Source organism: Rana temporaria, chromosome 4, assembly GCF_905171775.1.
Source record: "Rana temporaria chromosome 4, aRanTem1.1, whole genome shotgun sequence".
NCBI lineage: Eukaryota > Metazoa > Chordata > Amphibia > Anura > Ranidae > Rana > Rana temporaria.
The window spans coordinates 475,695,958-475,711,302 of NC_053492.1; the positions used below are offsets into that span (position 1 = coordinate 475,695,958).

Consider the following 15,345-nt stretch of genomic DNA (forward strand, 5'->3'; position numbering starts at 1 on the left):
GGTCAGCGTCGGCTTTTTCCGTCAATTACGGCGTTTTCCTAAGTCGTCCGCGAATACGACTTTACGTCAATGATGCTCACGTCGGCGTCATTGACGTTTTCCATCGTGAGCTGGAGCATGCGCACTGGGCTATTTTTCCGCCCGGCGCATGCGCAGTTCGATCGGCGCGGGGGCGCGCTTAATTTAAATACAAGCCGCCCCCTTTGAATTACGCGGCCTTACGCCGGGCCAATTACACTACGCCGCCGCAAATTACGGAGCAAGTGTTTGGAGAATACGGCACTTGCTCCAGTAAGTTGCGGCGGCGTAGTGTCAATGGCTTACGCTTCCCCGCCGCAGATTCTACAAGAATCTGGCCCTAAGTATATTAAGGAGGAGAGTGGTAAACAAATCACCTGAAATAGAAAACCCGCAGAACAGATAAACGGAGACCTTGAGGCCCCGTACACACGACAGAGGAACTCGACGTGCTTGGCACGTCGAGTTCCTCGTCGAGTTTTGGGATGAAGCCGCCGAGGAGCTCGGCGGGCCGCCTTCTCCCATAGAATAACGAGAAAATAGAGAACATGTTCTCTATTTTCTCGTCGAGTTCCTCGGCGGCTCCATCGAGCCAAAACTGTACAGACGACAGAGTTTCTCGGCAGAATCCGGGTTTTGACCGAGTTTCTCGGTGAATTCTGCCGAGAAACTCTGTCGTGTGTACGAGGCCTAAGAAGAAGAAAAGACGGACACAGTTGAGTAAGCTCTTGTTGCACCGTGAGGGAAAAGCCCTTTTTACCACTTCTTGACCTACTCAGCTACAACTTTGTCACATTTGAATTGTCATTTTCCACATGTGTATGACTTTTTTTGAAATTTGTAGACATCGTACAATCTGGTCATCCCCTTATACAGTAAATCATAAAATGCCGCCAACCATTACTTTCAATGTAAGTTCTCCTCAACCATGACTACCACCCCCATCTTCTGAACATAAAATGACGTCTTTTATACCAACTGCATTCTAGGCAAAATAGAAAAAAAACCCCGTCATAATACTATTTGGATGTGTTCTTGTTTAGCTATGAGTTCAGTTCTTGTGAGTTGTGGTCCTGGAATGGTTTAGCCCTGATAGTTGAGATTGAAAACAATTCACATTCTCCTTGCAAAAAAGTCATGAGAAAAGTTATCGGCGAGGCATCTGGAAAGTGAAAAAAAAAAAAAAAAACTCTTTCGATCTCTCAAGTTCTAGAAAGAGTGAGAAAACACGTGTAGGTGGTCCATTCCTTGTGGTCCTCCCGGTCACAGAAGGTTTGTGTTCATGGAACGTGGTGGACGGCACATGAGAGCCTGACGAGCCTGACGATATAAAGACCTGTATCAACTTCAATCCATCCTGAGACTTGAAATGTTAAAACGTTATTCTTCCGTGTTCTGTGGTAACATGCTAAGGGTGCCACCCCCACATATTAGATGTTGGTGGAAACTTTTCCAATCTTGGAATTTCCTGGCCTTCCGTGTCTTGACTTCCGACTCATGAGATTGTGATTATCGTCTGAAAAATACATAGAGAATGGGCTTTTTTTTTTTGTCTTCTTGTGCAAATCAATCAAATCAATGGACCTCACGGAGTTTCCTTTTGATGACCCCAAAGTAGGGGACACTGTTGCAGTCACTACCCATCTGTCCATGAAAAGACGCCGCCGTTAGACGCTGCTACCCACAGTGACCCCGCTGCTCAGGCTGTTGGCCGGGAATTTGATGGGTTTCAGGCTGCTATCTCTCTGACTATATAAGTTCTCCAATCTCCATCGTTCCCAACGTCTCTGAAATTCAACCTGAACCTGAAAGAGAAAATGGACTTCAATGGGCTTATGGGTACATTTTATGTGCATTTATGTATATATATTCTTAGCTAGATTCACGTACGGCGGCATATCTTTATGCCGGCGTAGCTCATCCCATTTGCACTACGCCAACGTAACTTAGTGAGGCAAGTGCAGTATTCACAAAGCACTTGCGTCCTAAGTTACGGCGGCGTAGCGTAAATGGGCCGGCGTAAGCGCGCGTAATTCAAAGTAGGCTGTAGTGGGCATGTTGTATGGTAATGAATGGTGACCTAAATGGCGCGCCTAACGAACGACGCATGCGCCGTCCGTGATCGTATCCCAGTGCGCATGCTCAAAATCATGTAGCAAATAGTCAATGCTTTCGACGTGAACGTAACCTACGCCCAGCCCCATTCTGAATCGGCTTACGCAAACAACGTGAAATTCGACGGCTGTCCCGACGTCCATACTTAACATTGGCTGCGCCATCTTTTTGGTGGTTTATCTTTACACCTGAAAACGCCTTACGTAAACGTTGTACCTTACTGCGACGGGCGTACGTACATTCGTGTATAGGCGTATCTAGCTCATTAACATATTCTCTGCGTAAATCCACGTACATGCCCCTAGCGGCCAGTGTAAATATGCACATAAGATACAACGGCGTAGGAAACTTACGTCGGTCGTATCTTGGCCAAATTTAAGCGTATCTTGTTTCCAGAATACGCTTAAATATATGACGACGCAGATTCGAACTTACTGATACGCCGTTGTAAGTCTTTCTGAATTTGGCTATCTGTGTGTATTTATGCCATATATACTCGAATATAAGCCGAGGCACCTAATTTTACCACAAAAAACTGTGAAAACGTATTGACTCAAGTATAAGCCTAGGGTGTCCATCTGCATGCCTCACTGTGTCTCACTTTGCCTCACTGTGTCCATGCCTCAATAACGTTTATTTCTAGCCTACATGAAAGAAACACTTCCATTGCCCTTACAATCCTACAATCGAATAAAGCACCTGTGATCAAGAACAATATGTCTGTTTGTCTGTCCACCTGCAAGGTGATTGATGTGGCCAGTCTCTGGGTGGAGACCAAACCTGATTATGGCCAGCCAAGCCTGCAGTCTCATGCTTGTGATATTGCGTTTGTAACAGGTCCTCCAAGCTCTCAGTTTGTCTGCTCTGCTGATTGGATTTCCCTGTTTATGACCTCAGATTGGATATCGACTACTCTCTGAACTCTGCCTGTATACCTAAAATATCCCTCATGTGCCTATCACAGCATTCACAGTGCTCGGATACCAGTATTTCCTGTACAGTGGAACCTCAGATTACAAGCATAATCCATTCCAGGAGAATGCTCGTAATCCAAAGTACTCGCATATCAAAGCGAGTTTTCCCATTGAAGTCAAAGGAAATGAAAATAATTTGTTCCGCATTGACTTCAATGGGATGCAATACCGAATGCGGCCAGAGGTGGGGGGGCGCCAGAGAGCGCCGAAAGGGGCCGAAAAGGCCAATGGACACTTCAGCTCGTTTCCTGAGCCCCCGTACCTCAGCCAAATGAGGTACTGCAGGCCAATGTTCGGCTTTTCTCGGCTCCTGCGCCCTCGAACCGCAGGCCAAATTAGGTACTTCAGGCCTATTTTCGGATCTGCTCGGCTTCTGTGCCCCCGTACCTCAGGCCAAATGAGGTACTGCAGGCCTATTTTCATCTCTGCTCGGCTTCTGCGCCCCCGTACCTCAGGCCAAACGAGGTACTGCAGGCCTAATTTCGGATCTGCTTGGCTACTGCGCCCCTTTACCTCAGGCCAAATGAGGTACTGCAGGCCTATTTTCATCTCTGCTCGGCTTCTGCGCCCCCGTACCTTAGGCCAAATGAGGTACTGCAGGCCTATTTTCGGCTCTGCTCGGCTTCTGCGCCCCCGTACCTCAGGCCAAATGAGGTACTGCAGGCCTATTTTTGTCTCTGCTTGGCTTCTGCGCCCCCGTACCTCAGTCCAAATGAGGTACTGCAGGCCTATTTTCATCTCTGCTTGGCTTCTGCGCCCCCGTACCTCAGGCCAAATGAGGTACTGCAGGCCTATTTTCGGCTCTGCTCGGCTTCTGCGCCCCCGTACCTCAGGCCAAATGAGGTACTGCAGGCCTATTTTCGGCTCTGCTCGGCTTCTGCGCCCCCGTACCTCAGGCCAAATGAGGTACTGCAGGCCTATTTTCGGCTCTGCTCGGCTTCTGCGCCCCCGTACCTCAGGCTAAATGAGGTACTGCAGGCCTATTTTCGGCTCTGCTCAGCTACTGCGCCCCCTTCCCTAAGGCCAAATGAGGTACTGCAGGCCTATTTTCGTCTCTGCTCGGCTTCTGCGCCCCCGTACCTCAGGCCAAACGAGGTACTGCAGGCCTAATTTCGGATCTGCTCGGCTACTGCGCCCCCGTACATCAGGCCAAATGAGGTACTGCAGGCCTATTTTCATCTCTGCTCGGCTTCTGCGCTCCCGTACCTCAGGCCAAATGAGGTACTGCAGGCCTATTTTTGTCTCTGCTTGGCTTCTGCGCCCCCGTACCTCAGTCCAAATGAGGTACTGCAGGCCTATTTTCATCTCTGCTCGGCTTCTGTGCCCCCGTACCTCAGGCCAAATGAGGTAGTGCAGGCCTATTTTCGTCTCTGCTCGGCTTCTGCGCCCCCGTACCTCAGGCCAAATGAGGTACTGCAGGCCTATTTTTGTCTCTGCTTGGCTTCTGCGCCCCCGTACCTCAGTCCAAATGAGGTACTGCAGGCCTATTTTCATCTCTGCTCGGCTTCTGTGCCCCCGTACCTCAGGCCAAATGAGGTACTGCAGGCCTATTTTCGGCTCTGCTCGGCTTCTGCGCCCCCGTACCTCAGTCCAAATGAGGTACTGCAGGCCTATTTTCATCTCTGCTCGGCTTCTGCGCCCCCGTACCTCAGGCTAAATGAGGTACTACAGGCCTATTTTCGGCTCTGCTCAGCTACTGCGCCCCCTTCCCTAAGGCCAAATGAGGTACTGCAGGCCTATTTTCGTCTCTGCTCGGCTTCTGCGCCCCCGTACCTCAGGCCAAACGAGGTACTGCAGGCCTAATTTCGGATCTGCTCGGCTACTGCGCCCCCGTACCTCAGGCCAAATGAGGTACTGCAGGCCTATTTTCATCTCTGCTCGGCTTCTGCGCCCCCGTACCTTAGGCCAAATGAGGTACTACAGGCCTATTTTCGGCTCTGCTCGGCTTCTGCGCTCCCGTACCTCAGGCCAAATGAGGTACTGCAGGCCTATTTTTGTCTCTGCTTGGCTTCTGCGCCCCCGTACCTCAGTCCAAATGAGGTACTGCAGGCCTATTTTCGGATCTGCTCGGCTACTGTGCCCCCGTACCTCAGGCCAAATAAGGTACTGCAGGCCTATTTTCGTCTCTGCTCGGCTTCTGCGCCCCCGTACCTCAGGCCAAATGAGGTAATGCAGGTCTATTTTCGGCTCTGCTCGGCTTCTGCGCCCCCCGTACCTCAGGCCAAATAAGGTACTGCAAGCCTATTTTCATCTCTGCTCGGCTTCTGCGCCCCCGTACCTTAGGCCAAATGAGGTACTGCAGGCCTATTTTCGGCTCTGCTCGGCTTCTGCGCTCCCGTACCTCAGGCCAAATGAGGTACTGCAGGCCTATTTTTGTCTCTGCTTGGCTTCTGCGCCCCCGTACCTCAGTCCAAATGAGGTACTGCAGGCCTATTTTCGGATCTGCTCGGCTACTGTGCCCCCGTACCTCAGGCCAAATAAGGTACTGCAGGCCTATTTTCGTCTCTGCTCGGCTTCTGCGCCCCCGTACCTCAGGCCAAATGAGGTAATGCAGGTCTATTTTCGGCTCTGCTCGGCTTCTGCGCCCCCCGTACCTCAGGCCAAATAAGGTACTGCAAGCCTATTTAGCTTGAATTCTGCTCGTCTTGCGAGTCAACACTCGCAAACCGAGTCAGAATAAAAAAAAAAGTTGCTCGCAAATCAAAACGCTCTCAAACCAAGTTACTCTTAAACCAAGATTACACTGTATTTCCCCAATGTGATGATGCCATCCAGTAGGCCTGCCTCTACGCATTTCGTCACAGGGTCACTTGACTTCCTCAGGGGGATTTTTCTTAATGACCCCCCCCCCCCCATCCACGATGGACTAATCATACTAGAGGTTCCCTGAGACCTGGAAATTATTTCAAAGGTTCCTCTGGGATAAAAACGCTTGAGAAAGGCTGATCTAAGATATAGACCGGTTGGGTACCAAGATACTTCTCGTAAAAAGATAGTTGGACTTTAACAGCTTGTCGACCAGTCGCCGTCGTTTTACGGCGGCAGGTCGGCTCCCCTGTGCAAGAGCCTGTAGCTATACGTCGGCTCTCGCGCAGGCCACTAGGGGCGCGTGCGCGCCCCCGCTCTCCCCCGACTCCCGTGCCCGAAGGGCGCGATCGGCGCCGGGCACACGTGATCTCTCGTTACAGAGCGGGGACCGGGAGCTGTGTGTGTAAACACACAGCTCCCGGTCCTGTCAGGGAGAGAAATGCTGATCTTCTGTTTATACAATGTATGAACAGAAGATCAGTCATTTCCCCAGTGAGTTCACCCCCCCTACAGTTAGAACACACCCAGGGAACATACTTAACCCCTTCCCCGCCCCCTAGTGTTAACCCCTTTCACCGCCAGTGGCATTTTTATAGTAATCCAATGTATTTTTATGGCACTGATCGCTATAAAAATGCCAATGGTCCCAAAAATGTGTCAAAAGTGTCCGAAGTGTCCGCCATAATGTCGCAGTACCGAAATAAAAAATCGCTGATCGCCGCCATTACTAGTAAAAAAAAATATTAATAAAAATGCCATAAAACTATCCCCTATATTGTAAACGCTATAACTTTTGCGCAAACCAATCAATTTTTGGTATAAAAAAAAATTGCAATAAGCGTTTATTAAATAAATAAAATAATAAACGTTTATTGCAATTTTTTTTTTATACCAAAAATATGTAGAAGAATACGTATCGGCCTAAACTGAGGAAAAAAAATGTTTTTATATATTTTTGGGGGATATTTATTATAGCAAAAAGTAAAAAATATAAATTTTTTTCAAAATTGTCGCTCTATTTTTGTTTATAGCGCAAAAAATAAAAACCGCAGAGGTGATCAAATACCACCAAAAGAAAGCTCTATTTGTGGGGGAAAAAGGACGCCAATTTTGTTTGGGAGCCATGTCGCACCGACCGCGCAATTGTCTGTTAAAGTGACGCAGTGCCGAATTGTAAAAACCCCTTGGGTCATTTAGCAGCATATTGGTCCGGTCCTTAAGTGGTTAATCGGTTTATATTTTAACACCACCTATGATGTTATGCCTTGCACCATTATACCATTACTTCATTATCCCAAGCAGATATTTGGGCGCACTGGCAGCCAATGAAGTGATCCCTGTACGCTCCGATGGCGATGACACCAATCTGTTGCCGCTGATTAATGCGGCTGGCCGGCTGCTCAGGTGCCGCATCTGAATTATTTCCCCAACCAAAGATCTGTTTCTGTGTCTTCTTACCTCATTGTTCATGAAGCAGTACAAAACCGCAACCATCAATCCCTGGAAGAGAAGAGAAGGACATGAGAGCCAATCATTCCCCAACACGGATCTACCAATCATTGGGAAAATGTATTTCACTCCAAATAAATCCCATCGCTGTGATTACAGCCAAACACCATGTACCCGAGCAACCTTTCCACCCCGTGATAGTCGCATCATAGAAGTCAATTTGTAACAATTTAACCACCTCGATACCGGGACACTTTCACCCTCTTCCAGTCCAGGCCAGTTTTCAGCTTTCAGCGCTCTCACACTTTGAATGACAATTACTCAGTCATGCAACACTGTAACTATTTTTTTATTCTTTTTTTCATTTTTCGAGACAAATAGAACTTTCTCTTGCTGGTATTTACTGTAATAGCTTCCCATCCAGCCTATTGTAATATAACCTATCCATATAGATGGATGGATGGATAGATCAATGGATGAATAGATCAATGGATAGATGGATGGATAGATGGATGGTTAAATAGATTGATGGATGGATTGATAGATGAATAGATTGATGGATGAATGGATGGATAGATGTATAGATGGATTGATAGATGAATAGATTGATGGACGATGGATGGATGGATGGATAGATGGATGGATGGATAGATGGATAGATTGATGGATGAATGGATGGATTGATAGATGAATAGATTGATGGATGGATGGATTGATAGATGGATGGATGGATGGATAGATGGATGGATGGATAGATGGATAGATTGATGGATGAATGGATGGATTGATAGATGAATAGATTGATAGATGGATGGATGGATAGATGGATGGATGGATGGATAGATGTATAGATGGATGGATGGATAGATGGATGGATGGATGATGGATAGATTGATGGATGGATGGATGATGGATAGATGGATGGATGGATGGATGATGGATAGATGGATGGATGGATAGATGGATGGATTGATAGATGAATAGATTGATGGATGGATGAATTGATTGATTGATAGATGGATGGATGGATAGATTGATAGATGAATAAATTGATGGATGGGTGAATAGATGGATAGATGGATGGATGTATAGATGTATAGATGGATTGATAGATGAATAGATTGATGGATGAATGGATGGATAGATTGATGGATGAATGGATGGATGGATTGATAGATGAATAGATTGATAGATGTATAGATGGATTGATAGATGAATAGATTGATAGATGGATGGATGATGGATAGATGGATGGATGGATGGATGGATTGATAGATGAATAGATTGATGGATGGATGAATGGATGGATAAATGGATGGATGAATAGATTGATAGATGGATAGAGGAATAGATTGACGGATGGATGAATAGATAGATGGATAGGTGGATGGATATGTGTATGGGTAGATGGATAGATGGATGGATGAATAGATACATGGATAGATTGCTAGATGGATAAATGAATAGATAAATAGATGAATAGATGGATGAATAGATTAATTGATTGATGGATAGATAGAAGAATAGATTAAAAGATGGATGAATAGATAGATAGATAGATAGATAGATAGATAGATAGATAGAGATAGATGGATATCAGATCACTTGTTAGGTGTCTGATGGAGCCTCTTCCTCTGTGCTCCTCAGATATATCCAATACAATATTATCACCTCATTCCTCTCTTGTACTGCCCCCTGTCGGTGATATGGTGTAATTACACTGAGCAGAACTTACCTGGAATGAGCTGAAGGAGAGTTCAAATAGAAGTTTGATGTATCGCACGGATCCCTTGGCGTGTTCGTCGGTGATGAAGGCGAATATGATCTCGTGGGTCCCCAGTAGCGGGATGAGGGTCAGAGTGGACTTTGCCAGCCTGCGGATTATAAGAACAAATCAGAGAGAAGGATTAGCTGAGGATGCAGAATACGGCTTCTCTCCTTCTGGATACAATGTGTCTGATGATCTGGTGATTCCTCTGAATATAGACATGCAGAGTTTCCCAATCAAGGAGGATCGCCCCCCCCTCCCCGGAAGCCGCACATTTAGGCGTTCTGTGGAGATGAGTGGAGTGGCAACCTCAGGCCTGGGCTCTGGCACGGCCACGCCCCCAACACATTTTGGTCCGCCCCCCGGGACCTTAGTCGTGGCGATCAACCAGGAGTATGTCACCAAAACAATTGAAAGTGACTAAACCTGCGGCTCAGACTATTCCAGTTGTAGAATGATGATAATCCAAAGAATCACACAAACCAGAGCGCTATATGCAAAAGTGACCACAAGATGGTGCTGTAGTGTACAGCTATATCAGTTCATTGTAATGGGATCTCGCAAATCAATCTAGTTCACCAAAAGTATTGGGACGCCTGCCTTCACACGCACATGAACATTTAATGGCACCCCAGTCTTCGTCCGTAGGGTTCAATATTGAGTTGGCCCCGCCCTTTGCAGATATAACAGCTTCACCTCTTCTGGGAAGGCCGTCCACAAGGTTTAGGAATGTTTAAATACAAGGGCCCGGATTCAGAGAGCAATTGCGCCTGCGTAACCATAGTTACGCAGCGCAATTGCTTACTTGCGCCGGCGTAACGAATGCTCCTGATTCAGGAACCTCGTTACGCCGACTGCAGCCTAAGATATGCGTGGCATAAGGCTCTTATACCTGCATATCTTAGGCTGCATTCTTGCGATGGCCTCTAGGTGGCGTTCCCGTTGTGCTCTGCGTATAGTATGCAAATTGCATACTAACGCCGATTCACAACGTTACACGAGCCCTGCGTACGCAGTTTACGTTGTTTGCGTACGGCGGTTTTCGCGTAAGGCTGCCCCTGCTATTAGCAGGGGCAGCCAATGTTGCGTATACCCGTTGTTCCCGCGTCGCGAAATTTTAAATTTACGTAGTTTGCGTAAGTGATTCGTGAATGGCGCTGGACGCCATTCACGTTCACTTTGAAGCAAATGACGTCCTTGCGACGTCATTTGCCGCAATGCACGTCGGGAAAGTTTCCCGACGGAGCATGCGCTCTACGATCGGCGCGGGAACGCGCCTAATTTAAATGATTCCCGCCCCCTATGGGATCATTTAAATTGCGCGTGCTTACGCCGGGCAATTTTAAAGAGCGCACACGCAATTTACGGAGCTACTGCTCCGTGAATCGCGGGTAGCGCAGTAAATTTGTGGGGGCGCAGGGCAAAAACGGTGCCCTGCGCCTACGTAAAAAATGCATAATTGTTACTGAATCTACCCCAAGATGTATAATGGGACACAAATGGGAAAAATAACAGAAAACTGACTGAATGATAACTGCACAAATAAATAGATACTGGAAAGAAAATATACAACAATAAAAAGGTATCTCATACCAGATACAGTGGAACCTCGGATTACGAGAATAATCCATTCCAGGAGAACGCTCCTAATCCAAAGTACTCGCATATCAAAGCGAGTTTCCCCATTGAAGTCAATGGAAACTAAAATAATTAGTTCCGCATTGACTTCAATGGAATGCAATACCACATACGACCAGAGGCTGGGGGGGGCGCCGGAGAGACTCAAAAACAGTCGGAAAGACCCTGACCTCTGTAAACCGCGGAAAGGCTCGGGAAAGTAGTATTTCCGAATCTTTCCAATCAATTCCCGAATGGCGCCGATCACCTACGATCGGCACCGTTTGGCTCTGGTGCCCCCCCCACCTCAATCCAAACGTGGTACTGCACACCGCTTTGGCCGGAATCCTACTCATTTTGCGAGACAACACTCACAAACCGAGTTAGGATTGTTCAAAAAACAGCGCTCGTATTGTGAGACGCTCGTTAACCGCGTCACTCGCAATCCGAGGTCCCGCCGTATTACAAATCATACATTTCCAAAATTCTGGGTGCTAATTTGAAAAAAAATAAAAAAAAAGGGTTTTCCATTTATGAAAATTTAAAAGTTCTACAAATTTGACATAAAATAATTCTAGATTAGGCAGAATAAAACGGAATATTGTGAATGTGTTTTTTTTTTTTTTTTTTTTTTAGGATGCACGCCGATTAACCACTTAAAACCCAGACCAAAATGCAGGTAAAGGACCTGGCCAGTTTTTGCGATTCGGCACTGCGACGCTTTAACTGACAATTGCGCGGTCGTGCGACGTGGCTCCCAAACAAAATTGGCGTCCTTTTTTCCCCACAAATAGAGCTTTCTTTTGGTGGTATTTGATCACCTCTGTGTTTTTTTTTTTTTGCGCAATAGCGACAATTTTGAAAAAAATTCAATATTTTTTTCTTTTTGCTATAATAAATATCCCCCAAAAAGATATATAAAAAACGTTTTTTTCCATCAGTTTAGGCCGATACGTATTCTTCTACCTATTTTTGGTAAAAATAAAATCGCAATAAGCGTTTATCGATTGGTTTGCGCAAAATGTATAGTGTTTACAAAATTGGGGATAGTTTTATTGCATTTTTATTAATATTTTTTTTTTACTACTAATGGCGGCGATCAGCGATTTTTTTTCGTGACCGCGACATTATGGCGGACACATCGGCCAATTTTGACACATTTTTGGGACCACTGTCATTTTCACTGCTATATAAATGCATTGTTTACTGTGAAAATTACAATTGCTGTTTGGGAGTTAACCACTAGGGGGCGCTGAAGGGGTTAAGTGTGACCTCATATGTGTTTCTAACTGTAGGGGGGTGGGGCTGGACGTGTGACGTCATTGATCGCGCTTCCCTATATCAGGGAACAGACGATCAATGACAGCGCCACAGAGAAGAACGGGGAAGGTGTGTTTATACACTGTTCTCCTCGTTCTTCAGCTCCGGGGACTGGTCGCGGGACTCCAGCGGCGATCGGGTCCGCGGGTCCCACGGTCACGGAGCTTCGGACCGGGTCGCGGGCGCGCGCCCGTGACCCACGGCTGGGCACTTAAAGAGGATGTACAGGTACGTGCTTGTGCCCAGCCGTGTCATTCTGCCCGACGTATATGTGCAGGAGGCGGTCCCTAAGTGGTTAAGAAAAGTGATTTTATATCAGAAAAGAGACAATAGAAAGTTCAGGATTCGTCCGGCGACGTCCTTCAGAAAACGACACGTATTCTTCATTTTGGGGCATTGTTAAGTGGAAATGATCCTCCATAAAATGACTGAAATTAGGATAATTGCCTATAAAACGCGTCGTTCCCGCTCCTTCCTTCTCCCTTTTTCATGTAAATAGACGGCAATTTTATTTAATATTCATACAGAATTATAGAGAGAGAGAGAGAAAAAAAAACCCCAAAGGACAAATCCAGAGGAGGGACCTCATTTCAGGGTGAGTGCGGAATTATTCCCCAAATCGATTTTACAGAGCAATTCAATTATCTGATAAGGAACCGCGTCCTCGCGTCCTCTATGACCAACATGCCATCTGCCGCCGAGAGAAGAAGTACAAAATACAACCAAATTAAACTTTTCCTCAGTAGGTGGGCCCCCCCACATTTTAGATCCCCGCCCCCCACAGATCCATCTTCACCGGGGGTTGGAAAATCTCCCCGGGGCTCCAGGCTGATTAACAGCAACCCAACCACCATCTGGGCACACTTCAACAGGGATTGGCTAAGCCCTGCTCAATATTTAAGGCTGATCCTTTGAATTTTTCCCTCCCCAAGTTCCAGAACGCCTCTTCTGGAGGCAAGGGGGGAGCAATCAAACTCTCAGCTGGTGAAGCCCTGAACAGACCAGACCCACCGATCACTGAAGCCAAAAAACATAAAAAGTACAACCATGGACGGGACTTTGAGGCACCAACAGTGGCGGGACAAGGTCAGGGCCAAATAAATTGCACCCCCCCTCCCCAAAGATTTATGAGCATTATGTGTCAGCAAACCCCCCCCCCCCCAACCCTTAAGCCACAATTCCTCCACCCAGTACAAATCCATACCCCTACTGAAATTCACTACTTCCCAGCACAAATCCCCCCATATTCTCCCAGTTCAAATCCTCTCTCCCGTCATATGCCCCCACCATAAATCCTCCCCTCCAATTTTTTTTTTTTACCCTCCTACCACAAATCACCCACCCCTCAACTGTCCTCTCCGAGCACAAATCCTCTCCCCCCCACTCCAAATCCCCCCAAAAACATAAATTCCCCTCCCCCAATTTCCCATCCTAGCACAGATCCCCACCTTCAAAGTTCCCCTCCTAGCACAAATATCCCCCAATCATCCTTACTGGCAGGAATTCTGCCCCCCCCAAAATAATTTCCCTTTGTAGCGCAAATTCCTCCCCCTCTACCATATCACCTTTTATAGCGCAATCCTCCCAAATCCTCCCCTGCTGGAAAAAGAAACCTCTGGGCCCTTTGATAAAAAATAAAAAATAAACATTTATAAAAAAAATATATATATATAATATATATAATATAAACTTTTTTTATATATTTTTTTTATTTCTTTTATTTTGTATTTTTATTTTTTATTTATATATATATATATATATATATATATATATATATATATATATATATATATATATATACAGTATATATATATATATAAATAAAAAATAAAAGAAATAAAAGAATATATAAAAAAAGTTTTTTTTAATAAAAAAAGGGGGGTTGTCATCCGGGGGCCCTGAGGTTCTCTGGGCCCCTGGGGACCTCCGGACCCCTAAAAAAAAAAAAAAAATCCCTTTAATAAAAAATAAAATACAAATATATTAAAAAGAATATATTTTTTTTTATAAAAAATAAATGAAAAAAGAGGGGTTGCCATCCGGGGGCCTCCGTGCCCCTGGGAACCTCCAGACCCCTAAATAAAATAATTGTCCCTTTAATAAAAAATAAAATAAAAAAATATTAAAAAATATATATATTTGTTTTATAAAAAAAAAAAAGGGGGGGTTGCCATTTTTTTTTAAAGGGGGTTGCCATCCGGGCCCCTTGGGACCTTCGGGCCCCTTACAGGTGTACTGCCTGTACCCCCCTGATGACGGTCCTGCTGCTAGCACAAATCCTGTTCCCCCCCCTCCCAACACAAATCCCCCCAAGTAACCTCTCCTAGAACCATTCTTACCCCCCTGCTGCCCCCAAATTCCTCCTATCAACACAAGTCCCCCCCCCCCCCCCCCCCCCGCTAGCACAAATCCTGTTCCCCCGTGCTTGTAATGCGAGGTTCCACTGTACAGTGGGGAAAACAAGTATTTTGTCAGTCACCAATTGTGTTCTCCCACTTAAAAAGATGGGAGGGGCCTGTAATTGTCATCATAGGTTCACCTCAACTATGAGAGACAAAACGTGGAAACAAATCCAATCACATTGTCTGATTTGGAAAGAATTTTATTTGCAAATTATGGTGGAAAATAAGTATTTGGTGAATATGAAAAGTTCATCTCAATACTTTGCTATGTATCCTTTGTTGGCAATGACAGAGGTCAAACGTTTTCTGTAAGTCTTCACAAGGTTGTCACGCACTGTTGCTGGTATGTTGGCCCAGATCTCCTCCATGCCGATCTCCTCTAGAGCAGTGATGTTCCGGGGCTGTCGCTGGGCAACACAGACTTTCAACTCCATCCAAAGGTTTTTTATGGGGTTGAGATCTGGAGACTGGCTAGGCCACTCTGGGACCTTGAAATGCTTCTTATGAAGCCACTCCTTTGTTGCCCAGGCGGTGTGTTTGGGATCATTGTCATGCGGAAAGACCCAGCCACGTTTCATCTTCAATGCCCTTGCTGATGGGAGGAGGTTTGCACTCAAAATCTCACGATACATGGCCCCATTCATTCTTTCATGTACACGGTCATCAGTCGTCCTGTTCCCTTTGCAGAGAAACAGCCCCAAAGCATGATGTTGCCACCCCCATGCTTCACAGTAGGTATGGTGTTCTTTGGTTGCATCTCAGGATTCTCTCTCCTCCAAACACGACGAGTCGTGTTTCTACCAAACAGTTCTACTTTGGTTTCATCTGACCTCATGACATTCTCCCAATCCTCTTCTGGATCATCCAAATGCTC

At 46.0% G+C, this 15,345-nt stretch overlaps 1 protein-coding gene across 1 annotated transcript in view; it reads right to left on the minus strand.

The window, feature by feature from the left end:
* Nucleotides 1–1,023: 1,023 nt before the first annotated feature.
* Nucleotides 1,024–15,345, minus strand: part of GLP1R (glucagon like peptide 1 receptor) — a 164,799-nt gene continuing 150,477 nt past the window's right edge. Inside the window, exons 10-12 of the mRNA XM_040347860.1 lie at nt 9,100–9,238; nt 7,374–7,415; nt 1,024–1,823 (exon numbers count right to left, since the gene is read on the minus strand). Coding sequence (XP_040203794.1) covers nt 1,686–1,823; nt 7,374–7,415; nt 9,100–9,238 — 319 coding nt within the window. The 3' untranslated portion in view covers nt 1,024–1,685. The remainder of the gene's footprint in view (nt 1,824–7,373; nt 7,416–9,099; nt 9,239–15,345) is intronic.